Source organism: Artemia franciscana, chromosome 8 (genome assembly GCF_032884065.1).
Source record: "Artemia franciscana chromosome 8, ASM3288406v1, whole genome shotgun sequence".
Classification (NCBI taxonomy): Eukaryota; Metazoa; Arthropoda; class Branchiopoda; order Anostraca; family Artemiidae; genus Artemia; species Artemia franciscana.
The window spans coordinates 50,668,918-50,690,478 of NC_088870.1; the positions used below are offsets into that span (position 1 = coordinate 50,668,918).

The window sequence follows — 21,561 nt, forward strand, 5'->3', positions numbered from 1 at the left end:
CACTTTTTCTTGATCTGTAATGAAACCGGTTTTTTGTGTCCACTCGGAGACAGTCAGCTTAGCCTGAGCGAGATAAACGGTATCTATGCAGGTATATTTAATTAAATATTTAATATATAGAGGTGGTTAGGTTAGTTATTTAATACAAAGTGTTCTGGGCGGTCTGCTTTCCATAATTCTCTGTAGTAATTTCCGTAATTTTGTTACTAAAGTATTATATTTACATAATAGTTTGGTATATTTCAATATGACTAGCCTAACTACACTTCTTTGGTGTGATCGCTATAATACGTAAGTACCAAATTGTCTTTTTATTATTTCCCAATCTCCTCCGCCAAGAAAAAATCCTTCACAGGCAACGTTTCTTCCCCTTTATATTTGAACCCCTTTATCTTCAGATTTATCTAAACCTAGCAATTAAATTTTAATGAGGACATTATTGCCTATTTAAAGTACTTTAGATTATTATCGTCACACCTATACATTAAAAAATAGCCCCTGCCTCCTTCATAAAATTTAATAAGAGCGTCCTTGCCCAATGCATATGAAAAACTAACAGCAGAGGAAATTCGTATCCATTAGAAACAGTTCCCTAAATTATTGCAAGTGGCGCCGCATTTAAACAACTGGCTCCTCCTGGTATCACTCACACGGTAGAATCCCTCAGAAGAATTACAAAGCTCAAAACATGCTTAAAGAGTATAATTATAATTTGTACTTTAATTATAGACTTTTCTTACGACCGGATCTGGATTTTTTTCAAATTGAACTCCACTTGTTTTAACCCCACTCCCCTCCCCCTATTCAAAATTTCACAGCAGGATTCGTGCTCAAGGAGTATGGGAAACTGAAAACAGAGTGAACTCATTGCTTCAGCATATTTTAAATATAGGCGAACCCCTTAGCACCACTCATAGGACAGATTTACCCAGAAGGATTAGAAAGTTCAAGTCAAGCCTAAAGAGTATATTTATAAGTTGTGTTTTAAGTCTAATTTTCTTGGGATTTGACCTGTGTTTTTTAAGTAAGCAGGTTATTTTGGTTGGCACACTCTTTTTCATTCATTATAGAAGAGTTTTGTGTGCAGAATGCAGGGTAGTTTCAAAAGACGTGCAATTAAATATATCGAGTGTGCCATTTCGATGAAAATATTGTTTTTATGGCTTTTACCTAATGTAAAGCAAAAGAAAAATAGAGACAAAAAAATAAATACGAAGGGTATTTGTGTTAAGGTCAATTAAATTAATTTTTTTTCTGGATAACGATGGATGGCGTTGTTTTCCTTTTATTTATTTACCAGTAATGACCTTGAATTTTCGTTCGCATCATTTTCACATTCTGTTTGGGAGGGGCACTGAGAGGATGGAAGATGTAATATCAAATTAAATTTTTTTTAATTTTTAATTTAATTTTTAATTTAAATATTTTTCTTATGTGCAAAACTTTGTTTGGCTTGGTTTTTCGTTATAAATGAGCTGGACTTGCGCGCGGACCATAAATATGTGACCCGAATATTTATCCACGCTATTCTGTAACAGAAAAAAAATGTATTCTGATGCAAATTTTTGAATTCTAACTTTTGTTTTCAGGTCGAAGCTTATTTTTCCAACTCTTGCTTTATGGGCATTCTTCTGTACTGCATATACTGATTATATTCAAGTAGATAGTGAATTAATCAAAAATTTCCTTCCTCCAATTCCGGACCTCGTGGTAGTTAATCAAAGCCCAAAGGTTGATTTTAAAAGGGTAAGTGAGTTTTCAATCCATATTTGTTTAAATTCTCTGCTTTTCTTGCCTGATGCAATCCAAAAGACGTTCTGTGATAAGTATGGTGAAGGTACCGATCATTCGACAGTTTCTGTAAGAAAAAGCACTTTTTCCACTTCAGAGGGCTTAATTTAAAGATTTTTGGTTTGAAAAGGGTTTCAGTATGTAGAAAAATTATCTACAAATCTAAGTGTTTGATTAGAAGTTTGCAGTTTTGTCAGAAAATGGTACAAAACCCCAAATTTATTGAATTGGAAAATTTTCATCTACAAACTCGACAGAACAAAAATTTTTCCTGTTTTTGGCGTATGTCAGAACCCGATTCGACACGTGTCGAAATACTTAGGGAATACTTGTGGGTGGATCCTGGTGGATTCGACACGACTATTCTTTTTACTTAATTTCTCCATTCTTCGACTTTTTTAAATGTGTAAATGTATAAAATACCGTTCAGAAAGTGGAAGGAAAAAACTGAAAAAAATGCCTCAAGTGTAAGAACGAAATTGGATAATCATATGGAGTGTAGTCGTGTGACAAAGGTCTTTATAGTAGAATGTGTGATAAAGTGGTGTGACATAGGTCTCTATAGTAGAATGTGTGATAAAGTGGTGTGACATAGGTCTCTATAGTAGAATGTGTGATAAAGTGGTGTGACATAGGTCTCTATAGTAGAATGTGTGATAAAGTGGTGTGACATAGGTCTCTATAGTAGAATGTGTGATAAAGTGGTGTGACATAGGTCTCTTACAAACGCTATCTGGAATGGCCCACTTTCTTTCAGCTTTAATGATCCAGCAAAGATTTCTTTGTTGTTCACACTTAAAATGTTGTAGACACTTGACCATTTCAAAGTTAATCTACCAGTTCAATCCACTTTAAAAAGTTTAATTCTGACTATCCTTCGTCTAGAAAGTCCAGAATTCTTGAAATATGCAAGCCCTACTTAAGATTATATAAGTTTGCGACACTGAGGAGTTTAACATGTTTCATTAGCATTTTGGGTGGGATAGGAATTCCTGGCTAATTAGGGAGGGGTTCAGAGAGAATATTTTGTGTTTTACAGCTTTGGATCTATTTGAAAGAAAACATGTATAAAATTTACTAAGAGAGGGTGTGCTTCAAATTTATTCAGTGATATATGAATTAGGGTGTTGTGAACAACCAAGTCAAATGCTTAAAAATATGAACATAGAATGAGGCCAAGCAGCAATTCCTCAGATGATCTCGGAAAATCTAGCTCCTAACATCAAATAAGTAAAAATTTAAGATTAAACAAAGAATTAATGTTTTTTTTTCATGTGAAATATTATTACAAATAATAATCATCAAAATGTCTCGTTGTTGAGAAAGTACCCGTAAATTCGACAACTATTTTTTTCGTCGGAGGACCCTTGAATTTGGACACCAATTGTTTCTCATCGATTTTTTGTGTTCAGTGAAGTTCCGACAGAGTCACCTATATTTTGACAGGGCCTGTTGCTGCCAGTCGAAAATTTCGACAAGGTTACTACAAGATATTCTCAAAAGAAATGAATCTCATAATAGAAGCCAATATCTACATTTGAATTCTGCTGAAGGAACATTTTTAGTTGGTCTGGTATTCCACTACATCAGACAAGAATTTTCGACACTTGGAACATAGTTTTGTCAATATAATATTAGCTGCCATTTTAACTTAATTTAAAAAAGATCAAATGTGTCTGATGCATTGGTGCTGATCCCAACTTTTTTTTGCCAAAAATAATCAAGTAATGACAGTTTGAACATAAAAAAGCTAAAGAATTTTTGGGAGCTCGTTTTGTGTCAAAAACAGGACACATTTTTTTCTTACTGAATTTTCCTTTCTTATCTGGGTATCTCGGATATAGTGTCCACAGTTCGCATTGTCGGAATAAAACGACGGCTTCAAGAGATGGTGTTCGAAGTCACGACGAAGCAGAGTTATCCTGTTTTGAAGGAAAATTTCGACAGTGGTTCCAAAATTGCACTGTCGAATCGTCGGTGCCTTTACCCTAGTGATGCCTCTCTGCTATTTACGACACACATAGCCGCTACTCTATGCTTTCTTAATCATCTAAGATGACGAAGTTTTACGATGATTCCCTCAAGACAGGTGTTATTAATTTTCTTGAAGACGCTGGTGCTCGTTACATAATAGGGTTTGTTTTCTAAGAGATAATAGGGTTTGTTTTCTAAGAGATGAAGGAGCATGTTTCGTAATAGGTATTGTGTGACTTATTACATAATAGGGCTTATGTTTTTTGAATGTTACGTAATAGGAAATGTTTTCTTCGAGATGCAAAACAACGTGTTACTTAATAGTTTCTTTGATTGTTTAAAGACCTAGATATGTAGCGAGAAAAACCTTCAGGATCTGCTAGTCAAGATGCAAACGTTACATCATAGTTTTCTTGGATTGTTTAAAAACCTGTGAGAGCCAGGAAAAAAACCTTCAGGGCCCCCTTCAAATCATGTTTTCCTTTGATCTTTGTGTTTAAAACCTACAAGAACCAGGAAAAACCTTGAGGGCCCGCTAGTGGGGAACCTTAAAGATAATGGGCCCTAGAGAGCAATTCCAACCGGCTCTAGCAACCAATACTGAGGGGCCTAGCAATCAATCCCTATAATCCAATTCCATCGAGATCCTAGCAACCAATTCCAACGTGGCTCTAGCAACCAATGCTAACGGGGCCCTAGCAACTGATTCCAACGGAGCTTTAGTCTACAATTCCATTGGGGCCCTAGCATCTAGTTTCACATTGTCCCCTAGCCTAACCACCGTGAGGCCAATCATCCAATTTTACTGAGGGCCCTAACAGTCAATTCCAACGGGGGCCCTGATAGTGAATTCCAAAGTCAATTCCAACGGGGGCCCTGATAGTGAATTCCAAAGAGGGCCCTAGCAACCAATTCCAATGGCGCCCTAGTAATCAATTTTTACGGAGTGAGAAAACAGAAAAAATGAAGTATTTTTAACTTACGAACGGGTGATGGAATCTTAATGAAATTTTATGGTTGGAAGGATATCGTGTCTCAGAGCTCTTATTTTAAATCCCGACCAGATGCGGTGACATTGGGGGGAGTTGGAGGGGGAACCTAAAATCTTGGAAAACGCTTAGAGTGGAGGAATCGGGATGAAACTTGATTGGAAAAATAAGCAGAAATCCTAGATACGTGATTGACATAACTGGAATGGATCTGATCTATTTGGGAGAGTTGGAGGGGGAGAGGGTTAATTCTGTAAGATTAGAAAAATGAGGTATTTTTAGCTTACGAAGGAGTAATCGGATCTTAATGAAATTAGAAGTTTTGAAGGTCTCAGAGCTCTTATTTTAAATCCCGACTGGATCAAGTGCCATTGGGGGGAATTGAGGGGGGAACCCAAAATCTTGTAAAATGCTTAAAGTGGAGGGATCGGGATGAAACTTGGTGTGAAAAATAAGCACAAGATCTAGACACGTGATTTACATAATAGGAACGGATCTGCTCTCTTTGGGGGAATTGGGGGAGGGTTAATTCTGAAAGATTAGAAAACATTAGGTATTCTTAACTTTCGAAGGAGTGATCGGATCTTAATGAGATTTGAAGTCTTGAAAGATATCGTGTCTCAGAGCTCTTATTTTAAATCCTTACTGTATCCGGTGACATTGGGGAGAATTGAAGGGGCACCTAAAATCTTGGAAAACGCTTAGAGTGGAGGGATTGGGATGAAACTTAGTGGGAAAAATAAGCACAAATTCCAGATACGGGATTAACATAACCAGAACGGAACCGCTCTCTTTAGGGGAGTTGGGGGGAGGGTTAATTCTAAAAAATAGAAAAATGAGGTATTTTTAAATTACGAAAGAGCGATCGTAGCTTAATGAAATTTCATATTCAGAAGGACCTTGAAACTCAGATCTATTGTTTTAAATCCCGACCCTATCCAGCGGTATTAGGGGGAGGGGGCGGAAATCTTGGAAAACGGTTTAAAGCGGAGAGATCAGGATAAAACTTGGTGGAAAGAATAAGTACAAGTCCAAGATAGGTGACTGATATAACCGGGCCTGATCCACTCTTTTAGGTGGTGTTGGGGGGGGGGAATAATTTGGAAAAATTAGCAAAAATGAGGTATTTGTAACTTACGAGCGGGTGATCAGATCTTAATGAAATTGGATATCTAGAAGGATCTTGTGCTTTAAAACTCTCGTTTTGAATCCCGACGAGATCTGGTGACATTGAAGGGAGTTGGAGGGGGAAACCATAAGTCTTGGAAAACGTGAAAATCGAAGTATCTTACGAATGGGTGATCGGATCTTAATCAAATTTGATATTTAGAAGGAACCCATGTTACAGAGCTCTCATTTCAAGTCCCGACCAGATCTGTTGACTTTGGAGGGAGTTGGAGCGGAAAACCGTAAATCTTAGAAAACGCTTATAAATGTCGTAGATACGTGATTGACGTAACCGGACTGGATCCGCTATCTTTGCGGGAGTTAGGTGGTCGGGTTCAGTGCTTTGGCGAGTTTGATGCTTCTGGACGTGCTAGGACGATGAAAATTGGTCGGCGTTTCAAGGAGCTTTGCAAATTGATTTGCTAAAGTCGCTTTCCCCGTTTCGTTCATCTGGGGGGCTGAAGGGAGAAGAAAAATTGGAAAAATTGAGGTATTTTTAACTTACGAGTGGGGATCGGATCTTAATGAATTTTGATATTTAGAAGTACCTCGTGACTCAGAGCATTTATTTTAAATCCCGACTGGCATTAAGCTTCTGATTTTCCTTTTAAAGCAATCTAGTGATTCTTAGAATTTTGCTAGAGTTCATACCATATGAGCTCTTGGCTCTTCCGACCTCGTCACAAGTGCCATATGAGCTCTTGGCTCTTGCTAAACATAGCGACCGAAATAAATATTATTGGAGGGGGGGTCCCTGGAGGTATTTTTTATGGCCTCGCAGGTTTTTCAAACATAACAACGACAAAAAGAAAACACAGTTTGGTGGAGGGTCCTGAAGTTCTTTTTCCTGGCTCTCATGGGATTTTAAAAATCAAAGAAACTATGATGTAAAGTTTGGATCTTGACTACCGGATTTTGAAGGTTTTCCCCCCTACATCTCTTTTTCTTAAAACAGCCGAAGAAACTATTTGGTAACGCGTACGTTTGCATCTCGAAGAAAACATTCCCTATTACGTAAAATCCAAAAGTAAACAAACCCTTTTAGGTAACATGTCACGCAACTCCTATTACGTAACAAGCACCTGTGTCTGTAAGAAAATTAATAACACCTGTGGCTTGAGGGAATCACCGTTAAACTTCTTCGTCATCTTAAATCAATAAAGGAAGAAAAGATTAGTGGCAATGTGGGTCGTAAAAAGCAGAGGGGTATCACTACTGTGATATTGTTTTTATAAAATGAAGAAAGAACTTGGAACCAACAGACAGAACACGTTTTAAACTAACCTCTACCGGTTTTCAAATAACTAGTAGCGTTTCACAGCTTAAGACAAAAAATCTGACGCACTCAAAAATGAAACCTTGTCAATATTTTTGGCTTTAAGACTTGGCTGAAGACTTTCAAGGCTGATCACAGACAAGCTCTTCAGTTATGGAAAAAAACATTTACAAAGGTCAAAAAGTGGCCAGAGTAAACACAACATTTCTTAACTAGCTTATCCATTTCAGAAAATCCACCGGGCTAGTCTCTCTGGACTGGGTATGCAACTTCCATCCATATTTTGGTGGAACCGGAAGGAACTTCCCAAAGGAAGTTGGATTCTTTCATGTCCATTGCCCTGAATATTGGAAATGAAATTTTCTCATTACAAACAACTGGTTGTTTCCAGCTGGGATATTTCTTTGGATTGTATAAGGGGCATAATCAATCGTAGCATTCATTTTCTCAAGTGGTGGCCAATAGTGGATGGGCAACTAATGAGCAACGATGTCCATGTCCACACTTAAATATCAGCAGCTTGATCAAAGCAGGCTGAGCAGTTTGATCAAAGAAGGACTTTTTGAATCGAAGGATAATTTTCTGCTGAACCCTCCATTGTGGTCTCTTCAAAGGCTATTAAAACCACAGACGCTGATCTTAGCAATTTTTGCTCTTAGTCATTGAGAAGTCTAACCCTTCCTCATGTTACACCGCATGATCTTTCTACTCTAGCCGTTTAATTACTTTGTGTTCAATTGTGTTTCACTTTGTTTTCACTTAGTGCTTTGGTATTCAATATTTGTGTTTTAGGTGCAATGATTTGGCGAATGTAAGGGGAGATTTGCTTGGAAATGATGAGCTGCTACTTGGGGTGATTGGATTAAAGTCTCTTACTTATACAGTAGCACATTTTAAAAGGTTTGGAGGCTCGAAAATAGATAGTTCTGTTTATTTTCATCAGCTAAGATTTAATTTAGGTGGATTCCCCCTCCACAGAAAATCCCCCTTCCCCATTGGAAAATCCCCCTCGGACAATTTTCTCCGAAAAATTTACCCCACATATATAATTCAGCAGTCCAAAATTTGGTCCGACTCTAAGAAACGTAACGAATTTTCGATGTGTTTTTTTTTTATATTTTTAGTGCCTCTTAATTAAACAAAATACACCCAAGAAGTGAAGTTAGTTAACCCTAATGAAATGTAACCTTCCTATAACCTTTAGTTTGTAGAACAATATAATTTGGGCTATATATTTGCGCATAAGAGAAAGAGGGGGTGGGTAAAGTATTTGGACAGCGCCCAAACCTAACCTATCTCCCACCCCCTATTGAGTAAATATATAGCCCAGAATATACAAGTCCAATCCATTCTGTCACCCGCCATATGTCTTTGTGGCTATGAAACCAGTTTTCTCAAATCTTACATTCAGCAAAGTTCTCTAATATGTTTTGTTTAGCTAACAAGTACCATATTTTTAGCCCCTCCCTCCCGAACAAAAATCGTTTTTACGGCCTTGCTGTAGAAGGGCTGCCTTGTGATGGAAGTGCACAGAGATGACAGGCTACGACCTGTCATATACTAGAATATATAGTAGAAGTTATAGTATTTAGTATTATATTAGAATTTTAGTATTATAGAAATTATAGAATAATATTAGAAATTATAGAATATATAGTAGAAATATCGTATATAGTAGAAATTACTTTTCGTGAATGATGTTTGTAATCAATATTTGCAGTACATGACACCAGCTTCCCTCTTGCGTTCGAGATTGCGTCCACTAGACGTACATGAGAAATCTATCCCATCTTAAGTACCTTTAAGAGGCGTCTTTTTTCAGTCTAAATTCAATAGTACTGAGTCGGGTTGATTGCATGCGAAGGGAGGGAATTTTCCGGGGTGGGGGATAAGCTGGTACCCGAGTATAAACAACTATGACTCATACCTTGAACTTTTTGGTCGTAAAATCCGCAACTACAGTTATATAATAAACAACTTTCCGAACTAAGCATGGCTTGGAAGCTCTCAGTCAAATTTTAATGTCTTAACGTTATACTCTCGATGTCATAACGTTAACCTCTCAACGTCATAACATTCCATGTTGCAATTCTTACATTATTCAAATCATTTTAATTTTTATTAAGAAAAGTAGCGGGTCTCACCAGAGTACGCCAGGGACTAATAGCTCCTTTAATGGGCTAAACACAGTGCTTGAGCCGGCTTACAACCGTACAGAAACAAAAACCTAAGGCACCTCAAGTTGAATTTACACCTTGTGCAACCTCGAGCCATATTGGTCATAATATGGTTTTCAGCACTTATTGATGTACTCATCAATAAGATTTGACATCCTGCACGAACAAGCTAAAACTCAATACCTCAAACTCATTATATACTGATGCCTTCTAGTTGTCTCCCCTACAATGGCAAGGTGATCAAGCTACTCCGAAGAGGCTATTTCGCCCAATAAAGGCCATCAAAACGGGCAAAACCCGGAAGAACTACTCATTAATCAAAAATTGAGGGAAATGCTGCGTCACTTACTAGGCTGAAATTTCCTCGGATGGGGCTAATCCTCAAAGTCACCCTGTAGCACTGTCTGCAATCACGGTTCTTGTTAGGTGTCGTGAAAGGCCCACCCTGATGCCACTATGAAGCCGCGCAGGCTCGGTTTCTGTTCTAGGGATGGAGGAAGGGGCTTTTGACAGAGTGAACCCACTCTGCCATCTTACAACACAAAAACCACTTCAGCTTTTATAAACAGTTGATCCTGATTGGAGCATTAACAGAGGTAATAACAAACCAAAAGCATATAATAAACCATTATGCAGATTGCCGAACCAATAGGGACAGATCCCATTATTCTAATGTCAGTTTTATTGATGGAGAGGATGGGATATCTGATGGTAGAGTGGAATCAAAAGCACTAAGTATCAGAACAGTGATACCAAAAGCATATAATAAACTATTAAACAGATTCCAAGACAATGTTCTGCAGTTTCGACTTGTGAGTTCTATGACACAAGAACAGTGTAATGAAAAGGCCAACGTAATTTATCTTGGTGCTTAAAGAATCAAAGGGCTCTTTTAGCTGTTTCGAGCAACAATTCTTCAACGATTGCAGACTATTAAACAGATTCTCAGACAACGTTCTGTATTTTCGGCTTTTGAGTTCTATGACACAAGAACAGTGTGATGAAAAGGCCAATGTAATTTATCTTGGTGCTTAAAGAATCAAAGGGCTCATTTAGCTGCTTCGAGCAACAATTCTTCAACGATTGCAGACTATTAAACAGATTCTCAGACAACGTTCTGTAGTTTCGGCTTTTGAGTTCTCTGACACAAGAACAGTGTGAAGAAAAGGTCCACTCAACATATCTTGGTGCTTAAAGAATCAAAGGGCTCATTTAGCTGCTTCGAGCAACAATTCTTCAACGATTGCAGACTATTAAACAGATTCTCAGACAACGTTCTGTATTTTCGGCTTGTGAGTTCTATGACACAAGAACAGTGTGATGAAAAGGCCAACGTAATTTGTCTTGGTGCTTAAAGAATCAAAGGGCTCATTTAGCTGCTTCGAGCAACAATTCTTCAACGATTGCAGACTATTAAACAGATTCTCAGACAACGTTCTGTAGTTTCGGCTTGTGAGTTCTATGACACAAGAACAGTGTGAAGAAAAGGTCCACTCAACATATCTTGGTGCTTAAAGAATCAAAGGGCTCATTTAGCTGCTTCGAGCAACAATTCTTCAACGATTGCAGACTATTAAACAGATTCTCAGACAACGTTCTGTATTTTCGGCTTTTGAGTTCTATGACACAAGAACAGTGTGATGAAAAGGCCAACGTAATTTATCTTGGTGCTTAAAGAATCAAAGGGCTCATTTAGCTGCTTCGAGCAACAATTCTTCAACGATTGCAGACTATTAAACAGATTCTCAGACAACGTTCTGTATTTTCGGGTTGTGAGTTCTATGACACAAGAACAGTGTGAAGAAAAGGTCCACTCAACATATCTTGGTGCTTAAAGAATCAAAGGGCTCTATTATCTGCTTCGAACAACAATTCTTCAACGCCACTCAGTATTTTCCTCTAAAAAACCACTTGTTTTTCAGTTAATCATCATCAAAATTCAGTTTAAAGCATTAAAGCAGCATCAGTTTATTGTATTAAAGCAGCATCATATACATTTGCATAAGAATTAACTAGTGAATAAAGACCATTTCATTCTAGTTAACTTTAAGCACTTCCAATAAAAAGGGTTGAATTACGTTTTCAAGGTACATTTTTGATTTAAGGAGGATTCGGGTTGATTCGAATGGGTTGGTTGATGAGTGGGGTTGAGTCAAATAGGTTTGGGTTAAAAGGGGGTTGGGTTGTATTAGGGTTGAATTAAATGAGGTTGAATTGCAGGGTTTCATGGGGGATAAGTGGTATGGGGATGTAGTTGGACAGGTTGAGTTGCACGGGTTAATCGCCATCAAAATTCAGTTTATAGCAGGTACTTCTGCATATTCTTTCTTTTTTTTTGGGGGGGGGGGGGAGGGGAAGGGATCAATAAATGTTTGGGGGGGGGATAATGAGAATTTGTTATTTGATAATCAAAATAAAAAGTGCACAGAAATCCATAAAAATAGGATGTCATGATAAGGAGGGTGGTCGAGACTCGTGTGTATGTCCTTTATTTATAGAGTTTTGGCTCCTAGTGAAAAGTATAGCTCTTTACTTAACAGTCATTACCATAAAGGGTATGATAAATAAATTGCAAAACCTACTAATGCATTGTTTGGATATGACCTTTTTTGTTCTTATTAAAAACATATTTGTTTAACATATACACCCCTGCAAGATTTTTGTATCATACTAAAACATAAGAATACTGGTTATTGGTATAGGTTTTTTGGTTTTTGGCACTTAAGTTTCAATTTTCCTTAGACTCGTCGTGATGTCAATCCAAAACACCAGACTAAACATCTCCGACCCCCAATTGTCATCGACCCTGTTCCGTCTGGACCAAAAGTGACAATGCCTGCACTTACACAACGTGAGGTAGCCAGCATGGTGGCCCAAGCAGCTCAGGCGGTTAGCACCAGGTTTGATAAGCTAGAACCTGAGATTTTTACAAAAGGGGCACGTCTGCAGACAAATACGGCTGCCTGGTTTAATGCTGCGTCACACAAAACTAAAGTTGTGGCCAAAAATGCGTCCCGTGTGGCATTGATAGCTGAAGAAGCTACTAAATTTTTGGCACAAAGGTAAGTTTCTTCTTTTTTTATGGGTCGTTTGGTCGCTGGATCGTGTCGTTGTCAAGGGCAAAAGATTGTACTTAACTTGAAGATGTTCCGTTTGTTTTTCAAAAAAACAGAAGCTTCACGAAGCAATTAAATTGAGATCGAACATTAGTCTTTTTTTAATTGATGTGTTTATTATTTTTCAGGTAGTGTTAATGGTAGTATTTTATTTCACTATTATTGTTTAGTGTATTTTTAATTGGTGTTTAATTTAGTAATTATGCTAGTGTCAAGGGTGTTGTGTGTTGCTTCTAGTGCAGATGTTTCATTTTTCGTTTCGTTTTTCTTGAAAAAAATAATTTTTGACGCGTTTATACAAATAGTAAATCAACCACTAAGTTATATGTAGAAGAGTTAGGGGAAATTCTTTTTCTGATATCCTCATTTCAATATCCTCAGCCATGGTAGTACTCGCTAAAGAAGCAGTAGATTTAGTAGTAGTAATGGTAGCAGTAGCAGTAGTAGTGTGCAAACATTGCCTGTTTGTTTAATTGATCATCTCCCTTATCATTCCCTGAAAGTTCGAAATTAAAATACTCAGTCATTCCTGAGTTACGCCCTTTTGACAACCTGTATGCACATATTGTTTTTTGGTTTAGTTTATACACATAGTAATTCAACCACTGATTTATATGTAGGAGTATTAGGGGAAACTTTTCATGTGGAACATAAAGAATTGCTAGAATTGAGGAATTAATTTTTGGAGAAATTTTCGATGGGTCACATTCACGATGGGTCATATTCAGGGAAATACGTAAGAGGAGTACCTCGGGGCTGGCCTCCCATCCAATCTTAAATTTTACTAAATTTGTAGACATCTTTAATACAAATTATCAAATCGGCCCCCCTGGAGAAATTCCCGCATACGTGCCTGTTCGTATTTATAATTGATATTAAACGGCGTTGACTGTTGTTTTCTTTTTGTCACGGCCTTTGTTGACTCTTAGGTAAATCAATTATTGTTATTATACATCAATATATTTTTTTAAGACAATAAATCTATTTATAAGTAGCTTGTTTTTTTAACCCATCCCTAACTATGCAAGTAAGGTCTTCGCCTGTGAAATACCAAGTTATGTGTATATTTATATAAATCAAATAAAATTATCAGACTTGTAAGATGGGCAACGAATTGAATAATAACAAATCGGAATAGGAAGATCGCAATGGTGATTTTTCATTATTTTAGATTGAAAAAAACTGGTATGAATTTTTATTCCTCATATATTCGAGAACGTATTCAAAATATTTCAATGTGACAATTTTGAAATGGGAATTATGTAAAAATGGGGTAGTGGTACGAGGTTTTGTTATTTTTATCTTGCGGGTATACTTGTAGCTCAAAAATTGCAGTGTAAGTGGCGAATTCTCTGGATTTTGGTAGGAAGTTCTTCATATTAATACGATATGAATTTCTACCGTGCCTAGCATCCAGTCATTGGAAATAATATATTAGAATTAAACCTACAGTATGGATGGTAAGTTGGAAGTAGCCATCCCCTCCGACACTTACTGTAGCGCTAATTATAAAGACAACAACAAGTAAAACAACAGGGAATTTACCTAAGACTAGGAAATTTCTTTAAACATTAAGAATATTTAAGTTGTACATCCAAGAACGGTCCTCGCCAAATAACGTATATAAATAAAATAAAACTTATAATAAAATGGAGTCTTTAAAACTAGAATTGAAAAATTAAAACGGTCCCAGAATCATTCCTTGAACTATGTTCAACCAGGACAAGTTCATAGTCCCGGGCGAAAGTTTTATTTTATTTAAATACGTAGTTTGCTGAGGACGGATCTTATAGAGCCGAAATATACTTAAAGTCGAAACAAATTTCACGGCCATTGGTAAGTTCCTTATTGTTTTATTTGTTGTTGTTTTTATGCTGGAAAGATAGTGTAGACCTCGTTGGTATTTTGCATCACTAATTTTCGGGAAAACAAAAGATTAAATTCATATCGTCACCAGCAGGAGGAGAAGGAATGAGGGTAGGGCGGTATCCCTGGGTGAAATATTTGCCCAGTGGATTATAAAATTTAGAGCCGACCATAGTCACAGAATATTGAAAAATCAATGATAAAGGTGAGACTTATATGTAAATTGAAATTCATAGACTTCCGTCTCACCCCCCCCCCCAGAAAATGCAGATTCTTCACTAAAAGTTCTGCAGAGATCTTTGACTTATTCAGTGACTTGTAACTTTATTAAAATAAAAATTGCAGCGAGTATTTATTTTATAAGAAATGTATTAGTTGTTTGCTATCGTAACGAATGCACCCCTTCCCCAAGATAGGTTAATTAGCTCTTACGTGCCTTCTCCACTATGCTAAACTTTGCATAGTGTTCAGGATAAACTCTAAGGACAAATTAAAAGAGGGATCGGTTGCCATTAATATCGTAGTAAATGAACTCTATTTTTATTGGCTCCACTTTTGTGACGCATACACGTAGTCCAATTATTATATTTGTCAAACATATACCAGATAGGCGAAGTACAATTTATCTCTTTTAACATTCAAAAATATTTGAATATTTCCAAATTCTAAACCTGACTGGATTGTCTGTGTAAAGTTTTAGACAAATCAAAGGATTGACAAGTTTTTGGATCACCAGATTTTTTTTGCAAGTGATATATTTGCTCATATGTACTCAAAGGTCTTTATTATCACGCATACATATTTTCAAGATACAAGCTGACCAGAGAACAAGTAACATTTGGCCTTCCGACTGCTGATGTAAGAGGGACTGTCCTCTCAGAGCAATGTCCTTTGGAAGTGGATTTTCCCTGTCAACCAAGAAAATATAGAGCCTTTAATGGATATTGCAACAATGTACAAAATCCCAGATGGGGTAATGCCAACACAAGATATTTGAGGTTTTTGCCACCAAATTATAGCGACGGTAAGAGCATTTCTTTTGTTTATTTTCCTCATATATGTGATCATGACTTATGTCAGAGGGTGGGGGGAAGGGTTGGTATATGACACTTTATCTTTGTCTGGCCGTCAACCGGTCAACTGATAACTTACAGGTTATCTCTGTTTTTATTTATTTATTTAAGAGTATCTTAAAGGTACTCTTTGAGTTTAGTGCAGTTTGACAATTGCAGGAACAATTGTCTCCTCCCTATTTTTTGTTACTTTTCGGATTTTAAGAAGAAACACACTTTTTAGGATTTTTGCGGAAAAAAAAGCTAATGCCCTCCCTCTCCGGATTTAGAAAAAATTCTTTGTTGTATCTTCATTTGAAAATGAAGAATTAACTGTTGCCTACTCCCCTATATTTAGGTGAATTGGAACCCCTGTGTAACTGTTTTACTAAAACCTAATAGTGTTGCTAGGTTAAGAAGTAACAGGTGCAGCTATGTTTTACAAAAAAACAAAGAGGGAACCGCAGCTTAGATACCAACATACGCAATTTTGTTTTGTTGCATACACAGCTTAGATACCAATATTAGTATCTAAGCTGTGCTGCCAGTTTCCTGTCTCCAGCCGCTAGCATCGCTACCGCGCACTGTGTCCCAAAAATAAATCGAGTTTTCATAACTGTATTGGTATCTAAGCTGTGGTGGGAACAAATGTTCTGTTTCACGTTGGCTACGAATTTATATAAATCAAGAAAAAAATCAAGACTTTTATGTGCACGAAGGAACGGAAGCATTGCACGATAGCTTTTGCTAATCTCTCTATTCAAAAAGTAACTCTTATGATTCCCTGTGTGACGGCCTGGACATTCCATGACCGTGGGCTGTCTGTGATGTAGTCGGTTTACAAATGTGAATATTCACCCTAACCGAAAAGTTAAGCACAGCCTTAAAGATCTATGCTTCTGGAAGTAACTTATCGCCACTTAAGGCTCTAAGGAAAGGAAGATTAAGATCGCTACGTCACATTTTAAGTTCATGTTTTATGGATGTAGGATGACAGATTGCCAATGATTGTACTTTTTCCACTTATCGGGGGTCAAATTAAAAACAGGTAGTTCGCGGTTGAGGTGAAAAGAGGTCACAAGAAAGAATTTAAAGGAAATTTGAACTTCATGGGTAGGAGTAAAGAGTGATGCTTTGGTGCCAAGAAAAAGCTTGCGCAGTTGTGTTGGTCACATTTGATTTGGTGCTTCAGACGGTTTTTAGTATTAGCGACAGTAGCAGTAATGACTCAAATCTCCTAAAAGTACTACTAAAACACTTGCTGCCAATCCCAGGCACCTGAATTGAGATCGACAAGCCCTTCTGATGACAAAAATGTAGCCCTTCCCTTTTACAGGTCAGCATGAGTACTAACGCACAAAACCACCACTATGGTCGTTGGCTATGTTTAGTTGCATTCCACTAGTCCATATTGTGATTAGACTATTGACAGGAGTGATTGAAAGCCATATAATTTTTCTGCAGAGGTCAGTTCAGGAGCAGACTCAAGATTAGCACAATTTCTTGCATAGCTATTACGTCCCACTATGTTTAGCTTGCATTGAATGTCCCTATCTGGTTGATGTGCCAATGAAGAGAGTTTTCCCACCACTTGCTTCCAATCATGGTTCTCCTCCTCACCAAGCAGCTCTTACTCCTCACCAAGTTTCACTGAGACGGCATCTTCGGGAAAATGTCTTCCAACAAAAAAAATTACGGCCCCTTTTCTTCTTGCCCCTCAGAGGTCGAATTGATCCTAGATTCCGCAGAAGCATACTTAGGATATTAACTGCTACTTTTCGTTGGTCGAGTCCCACAAAGCTGTTTTTTTTTCGAGGGTAAAAAAAATATAAAAAAGCATTAAAAACTTTTTTATATTCATTTTTGTTTCGTTGATCTTGTCTCGCTGAGAAGGGTTCAAAACCCCCTAACCCCCTTCCTCATGGGTGGGGCCTTGTATCTTGATGACCTGGATTTATGGACCCTCTCTCCTGTTCAGATTAGTTTACATTTATTCCACTTTGTTTAGTTTATTTCAGATTTGTTTCAATTTAGATTGTAAAGGGAAAATATCGAACATTTTTTAGAAAAAGCAAAAGATTCGGATTTGGGGTTTCAAGATTGATTTTACAATAAATATATTCTGGAAAGCAAAAAGAAACTCAAATTCTCAATTTTAGGTTCCTGAGGAAAAGGTTCAATTTTTCATACTTTATATGGTTTCAAAGAGGTTCACTTTTGGAGGTAAAACAGTCTTTTGTTGCCCCTTTTCATATCATTTGTTAGGTTAGAATAAAAACAATTTTTCGAAAAACTATTTGACATTTCAAACCTGTCAGGAACTTATATCGTCCATTTCACATTCCTCACATCAGAAAAAAGTTTTGAACACTAATCTCCAATCATTTCTGAATCACAAACAGCTCCACCAAAAATCCAAAAACAGAAGCACGTGTGTTTTTCCACTCACGCACAAAATTTTTTGGGGGTGGGCGGGGGCTAATATTATCATATTTTTAAGGGGCGTAATGACAAAATAACAAACTTTATTTGAAAATTTGAATAAGAATTACCCTGAAATAAAAAAAAATGGATTTTGCGGAATAGAAGGGGGGCCTTCTCCCTGACTATAATCCTTTATTGTAACGAAACACAGTTAGACAGATGCTGCTTATTTAGCATCTCTTCAGTTCAAAGTCCATAAGTTTATGTTTTGTCATAAATAAATTTGTTTTTCGCCAAAAATTCATTTTGATTAAAATGAAAGTTAAAGTTAATGTTCCAAATATTCAATAGAATATATCGAATTCAATTTTATTCCAGCTTTCAGTCCTCTATGTAGCCATAACAGTTAAAATTTTACAATCCGGGGGAATATTTAAATTATCCTGACAAAAGTAGAGGATTACCCCGAATAATAAAGACTAATATCAAAAATTGACTATAGCTATCAGGAGCAGATTTGACAGATGCTCGATCCAAACCAACATTTCTTTATGCTGTTTTCACTGTTTTTTCTCTTTACCCGGTTTACTTCCAATTACTGGCAGTGTTAGTCTCTTGCTAAATCAACCAGAAAAGCAACACTTTCCAGAGCACCATGATGATATATTTTTTCGCTCATATTTTGCTGATTTATCCAACACGTTTTGTTTTCAAACTTGACGCACACTAAGTTTTAAAACTGCATACCTGCATCGAACGTATTTTGTACTAAAAATTATGTTTCCGGATTTTCCTAATTTTGTGTGTGCAAGTTTCGCACTCAATTTTTTGGGTGTAATTTGTGTAAATTTCCAGTTAACCAATTTAAATAGTCAGGCTCGTTTCTAGTATCCTTGGTACGCGCATGAGCAAACCCCCTCAAAACTTTTTCCAGCTGATGATTGACACTAAAACTAAAATCATCCAAGAATGTCCCGTCTGTTTTTTGCGACCCTGCGCTGTTAATATATGGCGCTATAGTACATGGGATTCATATTGTCTAGTTGTTACTCTTCAAAGATTAGCATGTGTGCTAACTATTGGCAGAGCCTACAGTAGGAAAGTGTTGGCAACACTTTTACAATCGTATGTATTTAATTGCAATTTCACCAAATGACACGCAAATTTAATTGAATGCAATTTTATCCAGCCACTTCATTAAACTTCTGTAACGTTTCTCTTCTAGATTGCTGTCTATTATATGTTACATCTTCAATTATTTCCTGTTCTTCTCAAATAAGATTACTGATAATAAGCTAAAGTTGTTATGATGCCCAGATGCCGGTGGCAAGGACGATGTTTTTTCCTTTTCTTAATTTATTTAGATCTGCATCATGTAGCAGAACAAACGGCTTTGTTGATGAGTTAAAAACAGCCCAGATGTTGTGTTGATGTGTTAAAAGCACATTACAAACTTAAGTGGCTAAGCTTAGGCCGAAAGAAAAGAAATACGTCCTCGAAATATTGTGGGGAGAGGCCATTATAAGCTCAAGTCATTACCAGCAGAAGCCGTAAGCAGCCAAGCTGAGGCCAAACGAAAAGTAATACGTCCCAAAAATATTGTCGGGAGACACCACAAGCCTTGGTCATAACAAACAGAAGCCATAAGCAGCCAAGGTGAGGCCAAATGAAAAGTAAGAAGTCCTCGAAATATTGTGGTTAGGGGCCATAATAAGCCTTTGCTATAACAACCAGAAACCACAAGTAGCTATGCTCAAGCCGAACGAAAAGCAAACGTCCTGAAAGTATTATGGGAATAGGGCACAAAAAGCTCAGGCCAAAACAGGCAGAGGCCATAAGCGGCCAAGCTCGGGTCAAAGGAAAAGCAATACGTGCTCGAAATATTGTTGGAAAAGGCCATGATAAAACATTAAGGGGGGTAGGAACACAAAGCAAAAATAAATGGATACAAAAGAATGGGTAACAGGTAAAACATTGAATCAAGGCAGCAAAAAAAGGCTAAAACTGACAGAATATTTGCCTCCTCATCTGGAAGCCCTTATCAGCTAAAAAAAAAGAAAAAAAAGAAGAAGTAACTATAAATTATTTCTATTGATCCCAATGTGAAGTGAAATCCTTGAAAACGTTTTAGTATTTATGTCACTGTCTTGATTCAAAGTTTTGCTGTTACTCTATGGATTAAAAAAAAGTTTTTCTAACTGAAAATAAGGAGTGACATTAAAATTTAAAACAAACAGAAATTATTCTGTATATGAAAAGGGCTGTTCCCTCTTCAACGCCCCGCTCTTTACACCAAAGTTTTTTACTGTTTTAAAAAGTAGAACTGTGAGAAAGAGTCAAAGTTTTACGTAAAGTGCGGGGCGTTAAGGAGAGGACAGCCCCTTTCATATACGGAATAATTTCTGTGCGTTTTAAGTTTCAATATCGCTCCTTACTTTCATTTAAAAAAACTTGTTTTTTTTGTTTAATTTAAGTAGGAACTTCATGGAAGGGAGCAAGAGCGAACTAGATCAGAGCAAAATAGCAGCTATATTTTTTATAAAAAGTATCTATTGGAATTTCCCCTCTTTAAACCAAAGCCTAAGTTTTTGCTTATGAAACACTTACATATAAATCTTAAAGGTTATCAGGGTAAATTTTTACTTTATTGACGGTATAAACTTTATATTGTGCCTAATTTGCGTAGAATTTGTATTTTAAACACTATTTAATAAACGCTATAAAAATTGGGAGTGATTGTCAAGCGTTATCAAGTCATTATTTAATTAAATTCTGCTAAATACATCTATAAGTCCCCCCCAGTTTTTGTTTAACAGCCTGGAAGATATGAATTTGACATCCTTACGTTTTATTTATCTCGCATTAAATGTATTGAACCACCTAAAAACTCAAACAAAAATTTTTAGTCCAAACAGTTGTTGCTGGACATCTCTAATTTTACCCATCTATTTTTTAATAACTGTAAGTCACTGTCGGTGGCACTGCCACCGAACTTTCTTTTGAACTTCCTTTAATAGAATCAAGTGATTGGTCTTCAGAGAAAAGTTCCCTCGAAAAACCAGTCCAATTGGAGTTGATGTGCCTTACACAGTTGGTCAAGAAATCAGTAGGGGGTGTCTCCTATTGCAGGTAAACTGACCGCACCACGTCTCTGCACATCTGTTGCATTGTCTTGGTAAATGGTGACACAAGTAGCTATAGATCGTAGAAGAGAGCATCGCAGATATGCTTGTAGAAAACAGTCATTGAGGCGGCATAAAGTGCCTCACTTAGAGATTGCAGAGGTACATAATTGGTGCTAAAGCTTGTGTTAGAAATACTACTTTAGATCTTCTGTAGTAGTGGCAGCAGGAATTTAGATGCGGTTGTGAAATGTAGTGGTCCAAATTCCGCGGTACGCCTAAATGACTTGTACAGAGGGATAACCGACCTGGATTGTGACTGACTCGTAGAACGAAGAAGAAAACATGGCTTTTCAGCGCAGGAGGGTCTGATTGAATTGAGATGTGTGCCTCAAGAGAGGCCTGAACAGAGGTGAATACCTCATAATATGAAGTTTGTTAAATCTCCTGATAGCTTCACATTGAAGATAATGTCTGACTGTCAAGGGTACTTGGTAGCTCCATAGTGTTGAAGTTCGACATTACAGATAAGTTGAGGTTCACCATCTAGGCATGAAACAAATTTTGAATCTTCAGGAAATCCAATTTTAGGGACAGGGAAGCGTGA

At 37.1% G+C, this 21,561-nt stretch overlaps 1 protein-coding gene across 1 annotated transcript in view; it reads left to right on the plus strand.

Annotated features, from left to right (window-relative positions):
- LOC136030541 (uncharacterized) overlaps window positions 1–21,561 on the plus strand; it is a 168,132-nt gene that overhangs the window by 20,521 nt on the left and 126,050 nt on the right. Inside the window, exons 2-4 of the mRNA XM_065709591.1 lie at window positions 1,590–1,746; window positions 12,117–12,436; window positions 15,166–15,380. Of these exons, the coding sequence (XP_065565663.1) occupies window positions 1,590–1,746; window positions 12,117–12,436; window positions 15,166–15,380 (692 nt within the window). The remainder of the gene's footprint in view (window positions 1–1,589; window positions 1,747–12,116; window positions 12,437–15,165; window positions 15,381–21,561) is intronic.